Below are 14,064 nucleotides of genomic sequence, written 5' to 3'. Positions count from 1 at the left end.
TGAGCTTTAATTAACACGTCTTATTATTAAGTCTTTAATTTTAACAAGGAAATGCCTACGCCTTCGCCTTTGTCTAGATATAGCCCTAATCTAAATTGCCTATAGCAATACTAGAGCTAGTCGTTTAATGTGAATTAAGCCGTCTGTCTTTTCATAGCATTACATTATTTATAACATGTCGCTTCTATCAATTAAGGAAAAATTCAGAGGAGAATAAAATATAGCAGTCGTTTAGTTGTATTCTATAACTATTAAATATGGATCCTTCAAAACTTTCCTAATAAGAAGCTTTTCTTTAGAAACTGAAAAATTTATCCTAATTGCTTAATATCCAATTAAAGCAGTTCATGTTACATTCTTATGGTAGATTAATTAAATTTACCACTTAAATTCTAGTTAACTTACGTTTTTAAGTAGGATTTCCTCCTTTCACTATAACTATGGTGGTCAAAATCTTAAAGCTTGAATAAACAAAGCTAACGAATCATTACGAGTTAATGAAAGGGCCGAGACAAGTTTGTAAGAACACGCATATTTCAATTAGCCGTTCCAATTACTTGGCCGCGATAAACGCTTCATTAGGCCCTTTCTTATGAAAGTTCTCATGTGAAATTATTATGTCAACTTTATTAATAGCTTACAAGAGAAAAACAAATAATGCTAACTGCTTTGAATTATCGAACCGGACTGTAAGTATTGTAGGAACATTTACGTTTGAATATAATTAGAGACCAATAGGTTTTTAATTTACAGACTATCACTATCATCACTATGGTCATGCAGCCGAATAAACCCTAAAATTTATTTTTTCATTTAATGGTAACCTTTAATAAAGGTACCAACTCTTCATCATCTAATATTATAAAGAAGTATTAGAAATACATATTAAACCTATGGATTTAAAAACTAAAATGAAAGCTTTGTTACTACATATTAAGGACATAGTACAATAAATAAAAATAACTTATAAAGAATATTCTTCTATAAACGAAATTGTTCTCATAGCAATGCAATATAAACGAAAGCGCTCTACCTAGCGTAATATCGAATTAGTTAATAAGATTTCATGCATATATTTCGAGTATTCGAGCATTGTTCCCAGCATTTAATGATAAAGTATTTATGATATGGTAGTTTGTTTGAATATTCATAAACAAAACACTGCAGAGCCAATGGCCGAACGCATTACAATTCCGTTGCATTTGAAACATTGTTTTGATGGTTTTGCTCTACTGACTTGACGAATAAATTATTCAAATTCCCGATTCAGACTTGAATATTACAATTGTTTCCCACGTTTATGTTATAATTTAATATTCTGTTGAATTATGCTCCAATTTTAATTGATGTCAGTCATATGTCAGTAAATTTCACTCCGCGCGTTACATTTTATTATTGTTTATTAACAAAATTAAACCACTGGCGATAGTGATTTATGATAATTTATTATGTTATTTTTACATGCCTATTTACTTTATTGTAAATGTAATTGTTTGTTCTGTATACAATGTAAACTATAATTGCCAGCTTATCAATTAAAAGACTTCAACGAGCAAAAGGTAAATGATAAGAAAATATTAAATGTTTGCGTGTCTTTATTTAAAAAAATATAATTAAATACAATAGATTACTTATTTATAATAGAAATAATTAGTTAAATAGACAATCATAATATGTATTTATATGAAGATACTACTATTTCTCACGTATATCATACTTTTGACTTTAACTTCCGATAGGGATATGGTTATTTCCGAACGCATAGGCAATGAACCGGTAAAATCGGTCCGTTGAATTCCTCTACATTGTACAAAAATATATTTATTACTGTGAGAACCGTGGCCTTTTTGTATCAACATTGAAGATGAGATTAAAAACATCCTGGGATTCCATATTGTAGGATATAATATAACAATAGGTACATATTCTAGAAGATATCAAAATAATGTGGTTATAATTAAAATGGAAGAAGAGAGCTGATAAAGTGTCAAGTTTCCTTGTTAACGAAGTTGTAAATTTGATACTTAATTTGGGCTATGAAACAGGTTGAACAGAACTGTGCTGTTAGATGTTCATAATTGAATAGATAAATCAGTTACATTTCATTAAACTCGGACCACAGCCGCTCATTGTTAGCATTGCTAGCATTGAATAACAAGGTTCGAAGTAACTCCAATGACCCTTTTTCCTCTGACTCAACATATCGACGCATTCATTTCAAATTGCTTCTCCGACCTCGTGCGTCGCTCGCGATACTTGCAGATTTTTTATTCGGGATTGTTCAATAAAGTGGCGGGATGAAAACTAACTCTAAAATAGATCCGAGGGGAGCTGGCAACTAGCAGCTTCCTTCCTGCGTCCATCCGGCGACGACTCTCACGCGACCCCCGTCTGCACCATAGCGTACCTCCGACGTATGGTGGATGACCATCTAATAACCCTACTTCCTGAACTTTGCACTGATCCGCGGGTTAACAACCCGCTCATTGCAATTTACATTGATATCGATGATTATTGTTTCAAAGGGAGTATCGGTCTCATGATTTTGCAACAAAATCGAGGGAGAACCATTCTGATGACGTAATTAAATCGCATGGTCATTACTAATTTGACAAAAATTAAAAGAAGTAGCTTATTGTACATTTACACTTTTTAAATACAAGTGTACAAATGAACTCAATCTAACTTTCCCCGTATCCATATATCACATAACTTCAAACAGGAACTCGTGTTTACAAATAAATGGAAAGGAAAGGCAGATAATAGACATGTAAAAGTATACGGATTCATTACCACGCTATGAGTCCTTCACACATTGCCTCTGTTGAGAGATGTTACCAGCATCCCAGTGATGTGCGTTTTGACACTACACCGTGATACTTGATAACTTTTAGCAAACTAACAAGACAAGTGATAAACAGAGTTTTCAAAATATTATTGTTAGATAATTAAATTTTGATTTGTTATGTTACTTAATATAACAATTATATTATTAGTAAACATTTTTAGAAATGACGCAATTCGTAAAAATTAACTTTATCCAACTCATCTTCCTTCTACATCTTTTTACTTAGGAAATTTTCGAAATTGCTTTAACGCGTTAAACTGCATGTTACTCATATTTCCGACAAACGAGATATAATATTACAATTTAAATAAACACAAATTCTGACAAGTCAATTGAGTCCATTTAAACAAGCGAGGGTGCGCGCCCCAAGCTACCTACCACTTAAGTGTTTTTGCGATGCGTCTGCGTAAATTGACCCAAACTGATAATTTTGACATTAACCAGTCGTAACTGTCAGAATTTGGCGGGAAATGTATGGTTTATGTCTGGGACAACATTTGAGCGTGATGGATCAGAAACAAGAATATATTCTAAATTTTTATACAAAACGTCTATTCATACTCTATTTCCATATTTACTATAAATACCTAACAAAATAATTTATAAAATACTACAATATATAAGTAATGTCAACGGAAGTAATATACAGGAAATAATTTAAAATAAGGTTAGAGCAACTGATGTGCATATTATATAAACCAATACAATTCAAATAAATAAATCATCATACACATTATAAAAATCATATTCGTTGTCAAATATGTACAATATTGTAACAATAGAAACTTGTATAATGTGTTTATAACGTGTAAAGCTGGCATGCTCTAGTTACCGCGGTCTCATCCTGCAAACGGGTTCTCTATTATAAACTTACATCCTTGTGTTGCTTATCCTATGTGCAAATCATAGAATGTTCTCGAATATATTTAATTCGCATATATTTTATAATTCACTTGTTCAAATAAATAATCTATCCAGACACAAATTTGAACATTTTATATAAGTAACAGGTAAGATTTAAAATAAATCGTTAGGATTTTAATTTCGTTCTAAAGATACGTTGCTAGGAAATAAAAATTTATTTAAAAAACGTAATACTTTATAAATACATTTTATCTTAATGTTCAATACTATCGCATGTTTTTGAACCACTATTCATTAAATGTCTTATATCGCGGAAAAAGGTCGGGTCAATATGATGTGATTCACTTATCAATCCGTAATTATAAACGTAGGTAATTATTTTCATATGGCAACTGTTGCTTAATGCTCACCTTTCTGGGACATTTTTTATCTTTATTGTATTATGCGTTCTATAAACAATACTCGAGCATCGAATAAATTTTAAATAAACGTACTTTTTGCGTTTGTAATAAGACATAATATGATAACTCCTATTTTGACAGAATTTATATATCTCATATAATGTCGTGCACAAGTCTAATATTAATCCTCGAAACAAGTGAACATCGTTTATTCCAACAACATAATGGTTACCGCCATTTTACATCGGCAATAGAGACTGACGGATTAGAGTGTGCTCTACATTGCATATCAACGACGGACATGTTTTAGTTTTGAAATAATTTATGTGGTTTTAATTATATATTAATATCAATTACTTTATGACAGTAATGTATATCATGCGCAGAATAAAAATAGTATGAACTTCTTATTTAGAATTTGATTGGAATATTTGCTTGTAAAGTTTCCAAAAAAGTATCAATTATAAAATGTCCTATACTAACTGCATTTTAGTGCCTATTCAATTTTAAAACGAATTTTTAAATTTAAGTAGAGTAAAACACAAAACAATTTCCGTTAAGTCGTTAAATTTTCATTGGGCAACACCCGATATAATGTTAAACAATAAAAATATAAACAAAGTAACTTATCACTAGAAAAAGTTTTATGACGAGTTCTTTCGTACATAACAATTTATGTGACATATTCTACGCACAAATTATACCGATACGGGTTTTATTGCTATTTAAAAGTAAACAGTTAATTAATTACCGGGATAGTTGGAGAACAGAGTCAACACAAACTTTGCCATTAAGATCTTATTTGCAAACTACATACTAATATACTAGCGAAATATAAATTAAAGTGGATATAATTAAAATTGCAATGCCATGAACTTTGAAGGAAAAAGGGTTTCATGGTATCATGTTATAATTGTTAAATGATTTCGCAGTAGAACTATGAATCTTATGAACGTTTAACGAACGCGAATAGGGTTACGGTTAGGGTTTTTATTGAAAAAAAGAATCGCTGCGAAACAACAACATTCTAATAAGAAAAAATATTTTATCTGATGATACCAGACCAAAAAAAAATATTTCATCTGACCATATCGAAAACCGAGTTCATCAGTCATGCAAAATATTACAATGCTTATCTTAATTTTTTACACTGGGAAGTTATCACCACATATCATAATACGTTAATAGTGATAATTAAGACGTACTTGTTGAACGCTGCAGTCCGATCCACAGTTCACATCGAAGTGTGTCTCGCCGGTGCGATTCTGTAAAGAAATCAGAAAATTAGTTGAGATGCACAAAAAGTGCGACAGGTTGATTATTTTTTATAATAAACAATCAGGTTCAACTTCCACCGGAGCCCGGGCTAATAGTTTCCGGCGTGACTGCGCGCGCGCACTGGAGCGTGCCTGTGCTGATGTGACATCGAGATTCGGCCCTTTCTACCTGCTCTAGTTATTGCGTATTATCTCAATTTAGACGGCATTTAAATGGAAAAAAATAATTATTGACGATCAAGGAAGATAATAATTGACTTTGGTCCATCACACCTTAATACAAGATTTTTATATTATTTTTAAATCTAGTCTAGAGATATTAAGGACAATCACTTTTGGGACACGGAAATTATGTCGTCACTATTTCTTTTAATACGGATTGATGAATTCATAAATACTCAAAAAGATTGTACTGCAAAAGTATAATATGTCGTATATATACCTACTAATATAATAAGTTAAATTATGTAATTTTATTATTTTATTTAATTCAGTTGTTAGATTGAGATTTAGGCCCTATAGGTAAGTACTATTAGGAACCATAAAGTATTTATTAATCTGTAATACGGGCACGTTGGTATCAAAATAAGCCGGTTTAAGGTTTTTTTTGCGAGCGTGTGAGCGGAACTGTAGTGGTTGTCCTGCACTTTACTGGCCTCTAACTTGATATATGATAGCTGTTTGCGGTAACAAATTTGGGCCTCCATTTTTAACCTTTATTAAATGTTTTTTGTAACCTTAATTCCTGTCATGAGGATTTCCGAAATCGCAAAAAGAGCTAATCAAAGTTTTTGCGCTGTATGCTCCCTATAAAATTCGATTTTTAATATATCCCTCCTCCTCCAGCCAGTGGACTTGGTCTAAAAATGCTTTAACAATATTTACCTCAGGTTATTAGCCATGCATAAAAGTACTAAATTACAAACAAAATATGTAGATATTTTGGCGTAAAGAAGAAACGCTCGGGCAGTAGATAGCTTTTCCCAAAGATAAATAGTATCGTTTTATCAACAATAACAACATACTCAATCTTAATATTGATTAATATTTCATTAAGACTTTGCATTTCCAAGGACGCAAAAGTATGAAATCATATGTCTGCAACGATGATGTATGGACAATAGACACGCTGCTCTATATTTAGCATGGTTTTGTTGATTACAGCCGCTCGCTAATTGTGAGCAATTACTTGAGCGTTGAACTGGCGCGTACTAATCTTAATTCTTAACGGCTTTGTATTTGTTGACAATCAATAAAATTTAAAAGCAAGATGTAACAAGCTTCTTTCATCCAATAAGCCTCCTGCCAGATTTAACTTTAATCACTTGAAATTTAATTTAAGATCAGTGATTTCTCTCCTCTATAGTGAAAGGCAAGAGGCGTAACAGTAAAATATTTTTACGATTATTATTTGTGAATATTACTTATTTACTCTACTATAGATAAAATAACGCAATAAGTATGTTAGTTTACGGCGCAGATTTCCTTGATTGCGAATAAACAGCAGAATCAATCTCTTAAATTTACGCCCATAATATATCATTTTGAGTTTATGTTAAAAAGTTAATTTGTACACATATATTAGATTATGGGGACTCCTGCATAATTAAGACTTTAGCAACAAAAAAATAGTACGCAGTTATCCGCCAATAATTTTCTTGGCGCTTTAGCACAAACCTGGAATGGGCATTTTTCGTTGCATCGCGACACAGCTTCCGCTCCAAATTTCTCGGTGATGGAACTGTAATCGCAACCAATTGTCCGAGCGGACAAAGCCAATCCCAGCAGCGACAACACTAGCCATTTGTGCCAATTCTGCGGCGCACTCATTGTGCCCGACCGTCGACACTCTCGCGCACCGTCACTCGGCCACACAAAACATGCTTATTGTTTGTTTATCATAACATATCTCCCCGCTTTCCTTAAACGTTACGAAGTCGGGAAATCACAAGTTAAATTTACCCGCCGAAATGGAGAAAGCGCGCGCGTCGATGAATGTACGTACACAAGTGCGGGTGTGGTGTGCGCGCGCGCAACGAAAGCTACATGTATACTGATTACTGAACGTCCGCCCGTGGCTCGCTGCCGCTACGGAGGCTACGATTAATTGGGCGCTACGGCAATTATGATACGACGCTACCTGCCCAACTCAATGAAGTTGCACCTGTACATTGGCAATTATCAGATTTTTTTCACCTAGTCTTTTTTGCTGACATAATATTATATGATAAGTAAAAATATTTGCGCTTATTATTTATTATCCTTTATAATGATTATTCATAAATCTACCAAAATAAAATCTTATAAAGCTGCCGGCTAAGTAAAGTAAATTAAATTGTGATGTGTGCCATTCCACTTACATATTTCATTAATTACTTAAAAATAATATCATGTTAGTGCGTTTTTCTCTATGTGTATACTGTATAATCATTAAAAAAATATAAAAACTATTCAGGCAATCAATAATATGACAAAAATATCAATATATTCTTCTTAAATTAAATGGAAACTATTATAATATCGTAAACCTTTTAATTATTATGAAATGAAGCACACAATACAATATAATTTATAGGTATATTTTAAATTAAATTGAACAAGTGAATTATGTACTTCGTTTCAAAATCTAAACTATTCCCATCAAGAGACAGGTAACTCTATGGTTTATTTTTTTTTCCAATTTTTAATATTTCCAAAATAAAACAGCAAAAAGGCAGAGGCAAGGCACTACACTCATGTTTATTGCATCCAAGTCTAGCAATTTTGTAAAGAAGATACACGAGATATACAATGAAACTAATCTCTTATCTAGATAAGCGATACGTTTCCCGACACCTTCCAATTAGTAAAAAATATGCTTTTAAAAGTAAGACTGCTTCACCGTTGTAGCGAGCAGCTTTGTATGGATACTGCACGCTACACAATACAGATGGAAAAATATTTGACTTCCTATTGGACAAGTTGGCTAGCAACCTTTAACTACAGTATAGTAGTACGCTGTTTTTGTGTATAAATGTTACCATCGCTCTTTGTTTCATCGCGTCACCTTTAAAGCTTAACGAACGATTACTCCCAAATAATACATCTTCCTTCTAACTTTATTAACCTCGTTGGTAAAATCAAAATTTATAACGCCTACCGTGGATCAAGGTCATACAACGATAGCAATGTATCAAGAGAGACACGACTCGTTCAATTAATATAACTACCTACATCTTCCTACGCTAGCTGCATTCCGCTCTCAGAATATGAGTTCATTGTTTCTCTCTTTATGAACACGTTTGTGCAAATATAATTAGATTTGATCACTCAGAAATCGACCATATAATTAAAAAGTTTCAAAATTTAATAACAATGATTTCTTCTACTTCTTAAAAGCATTAGTTTTAAATAATATTTTAGGAATACATTAATTTTCTGCCCGTGAACGCGATCTCGTCTCGTAAACTGCCCTAATAAATTTTAAAATTAAACTAAAATGCACATTAAAAATTTTATCACCCCGTAATTAAAGTTTTGCATCAACAAAAAGAAGAAGAACTTTGCCATCCTTTTTCAGCTCTCACGAGATTAAATCGCCAAGAAAAGTGAAAAAAAAAAATTATCGATTCAGATATCCGATCTAACACACACAATACGAAGGTTGACCCATTTTTATATTTGAATCGCATTACTTAGCAATTTCTACACACAATTCAATTAAAATGTTTAGTACCTTCACATATGGCCATGATGATAAAATATTTATTTATTTATTTTTTTATTTATTTACACACACCCATAGAACTAACTATCATTACAGGTTAACCTAATTCGACAGAGTTCTTTTATAAATTAAGAAAAACAAACATATCTCATAAAAATATAAAAATAAACACGTTGTAACACAAGAATAGCCTATTAAGCCTCAATAATTCATAAACTTAACATTTCTGCTGATAGCATAATATATTTAGTAGTACCTTTGAAAATTCGCTCAAACTACAAGAAAACACATCTATTATATTGTGCAATTCGTTAATTGTACGAAATGCACAAATAAGAGGATTTGGCTAAAAGATTAGTTCTCGCTACTGGTACATACAGTATATTGGGTAAGATTCTTTTTTCTAAATAGTGGTCTGGAACCTTTAAATACATTTCCTTTAATATTCCGGGATTGTATTCTTTGCCCCTTAAAACCCCCACCAAGTATGCCACCAGCTTAAATTCGCGCCTTACCCTTAACTCATTGTACCCCACCATGCCCAGTACAAACAGTGTGGGATACATTAGGGGATAGAAGGGATATACGCCATAAAGCTTCATGTACAGGTGGCGCATGAATTTATTTTGTACTCTTTCCAACATAACCGTGTACTTTGCTTCGTGCGGTGCCCATATGACCGCACTGTGTTCCAAATAGCTTCTGACAAGGCTATTGTATAAGGTTTTGACTACCGTTATGTTGGTGAACCCCTGTGACTGCCTGAGTACAAAACCTAATTTTCTATACGCTTTTTTACAAATTGTGGATATGCTCCAGCATCGCGGTAGCCATGCTCCAAGATGTAACTGAAATAAAATAAATATTAATCTGACGTTTTAAGTGGTGATTTCGTGGCTGTGAAAAAAAGATGACATCCCTTTTTTAGAGAAGGGCTTCTACATTTTAACGCGGACGCGGGGGTGAACTGAAGGTTCACCCTGGTAGCGACATGCGCAAGGGCGTCCCCCCACCACGTGGATCTCGAACCACGGCTTGGGCTGTCGCTTGAGTGGAGGAGGCCGGAAGGACCCTAATCGGACGGGATTAGAAATCCCAATTTCGCTTATCTAACGATTTGAGCGTATCGTTAGGGAAGGATGGTTTAATTTTTTATTTTTCCCGCGCACCCATCAATATACCAGCTGGTTATCAATCTAATAGGTAGAAACCATCCTTTATATTAATCTGACGCGCTCAAGTAAATTTCAAAATCCTCTCTTGGGCCCTCTACTACAATAATTATAAGAACGAAATATGTAATTAATAAAATTAGCACTGTATAGAAATTTAAAGCGCCATCTATACAAACATGCCGAAAATTATTTTTATATTCGATCCAAACGCCATCTATACATGATACGTGGAAATAGATAACAGAAGTGTTGTATCAACTGTAGTAAGATATATAACCAAGAGATGGCAGGATATAAGTAAAGAGGTTTTTAATAATTTACAAGAGATGGCACAACAGAAACTGAATACTATAAAATTATATTCGAATATTTTTGACTACGGTCCCTTGATGGTGTGAAAAAATCGAACTTATAAATTCAATCAAAAGATATAGCCGTAAATGCTGAAATTTTTCGCAAATTTCTGCATTCCCAACGAAATCAAAACCTACAGGGTCATGAAATTTGGTACAAAGTAACGTCTTATGACACGGATATTGGAATACTTGCGAAAAACATGAAATTTTAATTAAATTGTATAAAAAAATATCTTTAATAATTTTAAAGTTTTCTGTCTGTCAAACACCCTTTATCTCAGGAAATCACTCTTTATCAAGCTGAAATTTATATCGAATACTCAAATCTACGGTCCCTAAAAGCTGGGAATAAATAAAACTGATAAGCCAATGCAATCAAAAGATACAGCCGTTTATGCTGCAAATTATCGCAAATTTCGACATTCGCAAGGGATACAAAACCTACACTGTACTTCCCGTGAACACAGAGTCTTGAAATTTGGTTAAAAGCAATGTCTTATAGCACAGATAAAGGAAAAATTGCTAAAACATACATTTTAGAGGTGCAACATAATAAAAAGTAGGTTTGTTCGGAGCTCGGTGCGCGAGTCCGACTCGCACTTGGCCGGTTTTTTTAAGCTACCTACATTTCTATAATTTAAAGCGTATAAAAAGAGAATAAAACAATATGTTTCACATTAATAACTGGAAAAATAAATAAATCAACATCCTTGTACAGATTAATTCATAAACGAAAAATTAATGACCTCAAAATAATTACAAATTATTTTCAACCGACTTCATAAAGGAGACACTTCGATGTTCGACTGTAGGTATATTTATTTCATTTTTAACTGGAGTACTTTTATTCCGCTGCACTTTGTCTCACTTTCAAAGTTCCCACTCAGAATAATAACTACCTAGTTGACCATGTTTTAAAAAAAGTTTATCTTTATTATCATTGAGTAATTTTTATGTACAAATTTCCTCGTTTAAATTATCTATTTCGGGGAATAGTGGAACAAACAAAATAATATTAATAAAAACAATATTCCTAAACCTTATCTTCATAAAGTACCTACCTATAGACTATTCGTATAAATGTTACACAAAACAAATGAAAATTATAATGATTGTATTTTGTGATAAAGAGACAAATAATCGACTAAATTCCTATTATAAAAAAAATGCTTATCAAGAAGCCACCGATTCAGTGCAATATTTAAATTTTGTAGAAATATTACCTAGGTACTTTTATTACACTTTATGATTGCAATATAATTATTGTATCTAATATAATTAATATCTACAATAAAACTGCTTGGCTTTTGGTTATGTTTAATTTTTTTCTTAGCGTTTATCTAATAACAATATAACTAAACAATAATTAATTAGTACCTACTACCTACCTACTAAAATTAATAAATACTGGATCTGTATGTACATTTATTAAGATGAGAATTTTGCCGCAATAAGATAAATACGTAGGTATAGTTTGTGTGCTTTTGTAAGTAATCAACGTTCTAGCTTGCAAGTTACATGATATTAGATAAATATGATTATAATTTAATAATAATATCGTCATAATTTACTTATCACTTCTATGGCCAAACTCATTAAACATCATCGCGTTTCAGCCACTAAACGATCGAATATAATGTTATATCATCATGATTTAAGCAAAGTATTATGTATGGATGTTATACAACTTACAAAAAATAGTCGTTGTTAGTCTGATTTTCTAAGACATCTAAATCTTGTAGCCAAAAACGCCAAAATCAGTCCAATATTTTATTAATTTGAAAGGGAAAACAGAAATTGTAAATCACGTATTCTTTATTTACAAATTTTTAAATAAAAAAAAATAATATTTTCGATTAAATAAAACGAACTAAAGAATCACAACATTTAAAAGCTTTTTGTGCGCAAGGCATTAGATTTATTCGATATCTCTATCACCCACGTAGGTAGTTACCTGAAACTCACGATTACAATTTATATTTTCCCGATAATGTATTTTCTAATCTGCCTGTTTTAATGAATGCCCATGTGTAACATAATTTGTTTCGACATTTAAACAATGATTAAAATACGGTCTTAAAATTAATTAAAATTTCTAATATCATTATAATTTCTAATTAGTTAGGTAGATAATGTAAAAAAAAAACTATCGATGTAAGTCATACCCCGGGGTTGTACTCGAAATTTTTAGATGGAACCGTCTATTAATTGTTGGACACCATCCAACATCACTTTGACGAAGCAAAGTGCAAGATATCGGTTACCTAACAGCTTCGGTTAGGTCACAATACCTACCCTATTTAGTGTTCGAAAGACCACCTAGTCGGAACAATACATCTTTATTGACTCGTAAAAGTGAATTAATTTATTGTTTAAGAATATGCTTGTTAGTATAATGACAATAATATAACACTTAAACAATAATAAATGTAAAGTTTATTACGCTTCGGCGCAGTTGTTATAACGGCAATTCTAGTCTCAATTTAGATAAAGATTATAATATTATTGTGGTGTACTGCTGAGATAAAGAAGTTTATAGAGGGAAGTTCATTGAAAAGTCGTGGTGGAAAATTACATTTCTCATAACGTTATCGAGTGTGTAACAGTGAACTTCAGTTAACTTCGTGTTAAAGATGACTAAGGATTTAGTGCCACAAGAAGTAAGTGTCCTTATTTTGCATATGTCTTAATTATTTTTACATACAATTTTTGTACTTAGATACTAGATACTAGATAGTTAAAGTAAAAGGAAAAATGACAAAAATTATATAATCTACGACTTGAAGAAAAACCGTGTTACGTAAGACAACTATTTCTAATACGTTATTAATGGCAAAAACAATAAAAAATATTTATTAATGCATTGTTGTTAAACAATAGAGATATGCGTTTTATTAAATAATTGAAAAATAATGGCAAAAAATATTAATATATCATCAGCGCAATCTACGTATTTCATATTTTGATAAACCTGTAGAAACCCTAACCAACAGCTCTTTTAACATGTTTGTAATGTTAAATTTATTTTAATTTAAATTTAATAAAAAAATATTTGTTATACCGTATCCGTCATTTAATTTGTTATTTGATCCGTTAATATTTTCATCATTCTTTTATAGCATTATGGAATTAACAACATAACAAAAAATAAATTACACAAGAACTAAACTGCAGTTTGAACAATAATAATGCATATTTAATAAAACGGCGTGTTGGCTGTACACGTGCGGTTATTTCCCTAATGACATTGTATAGTAGGTACCAGGTAGGTATATAAGGAAATTATAGTACCTACATAACATTTGCTCTAGCTTAAACACCGTGACTGTTATTTATGATCTTCATACATTATATATCACGAAACATCTTTATTGCATTTTATGATGACAAACATTGAGATAATGAAATAACTATGATAGATATGAAATGCAATAATT

General features: G+C 31.9%; 2 protein-coding genes and 1 long non-coding RNA gene across 3 annotated transcripts in view; 1 reads left to right on the top strand and 2 right to left on the bottom strand.

Annotated features, from left to right (window-relative positions):
- Positions 1-7,390, bottom strand: part of sev (receptor protein-tyrosine kinase sevenless) — a 34,775-nt gene extending 27,385 nt beyond the window's left edge. Inside the window, exons 1-2 of the mRNA XM_089703669.1 lie at positions 7,068-7,390; positions 5,319-5,378 (exon numbers count right to left, since the gene is read on the bottom strand). Coding sequence (XP_089559795.1) covers positions 5,319-5,378; positions 7,068-7,220 — 213 coding nt within the window. The 5' untranslated portion in view covers positions 7,221-7,390. The remainder of the gene's footprint in view (positions 1-5,318; positions 5,379-7,067) is intronic.
- Positions 7,391-9,137: 1,747 nt separating this feature from the next.
- LOC149482859 (uncharacterized) overlaps positions 9,138-14,064 on the bottom strand; it is a 32,143-nt gene continuing 27,216 nt past the window's right edge. Inside the window, exon 2 of the long non-coding RNA XR_016316640.1 lies at positions 9,138-9,511. This is a non-coding gene — a long non-coding RNA (uncharacterized LOC149482859). The remainder of the gene's footprint in view (positions 9,512-14,064) is intronic.
- Positions 13,172-14,064, top strand: part of Hex-A (Hexokinase A) — a 34,208-nt gene continuing 33,315 nt past the window's right edge. Inside the window, exon 1 of the mRNA XM_089703663.1 lies at positions 13,172-13,287. Coding sequence (XP_089559789.1) covers positions 13,261-13,287 — 27 coding nt within the window. The 5' untranslated portion in view covers positions 13,172-13,260. The remainder of the gene's footprint in view (positions 13,288-14,064) is intronic.

This window comes from Colias philodice, chromosome 14 (genome assembly GCF_061535455.1).
Source record: "Colias philodice isolate Cphi_HAF_F1 chromosome 14, ilColPhil1 Martin Lab GWU primary, whole genome shotgun sequence".
Classification (NCBI taxonomy): domain Eukaryota; kingdom Metazoa; phylum Arthropoda; class Insecta; order Lepidoptera; family Pieridae; genus Colias; species Colias philodice.
Note: the sequence above shows the minus strand (reverse complement) of the source record. Positions and strands in the feature narration are given on the sequence as shown.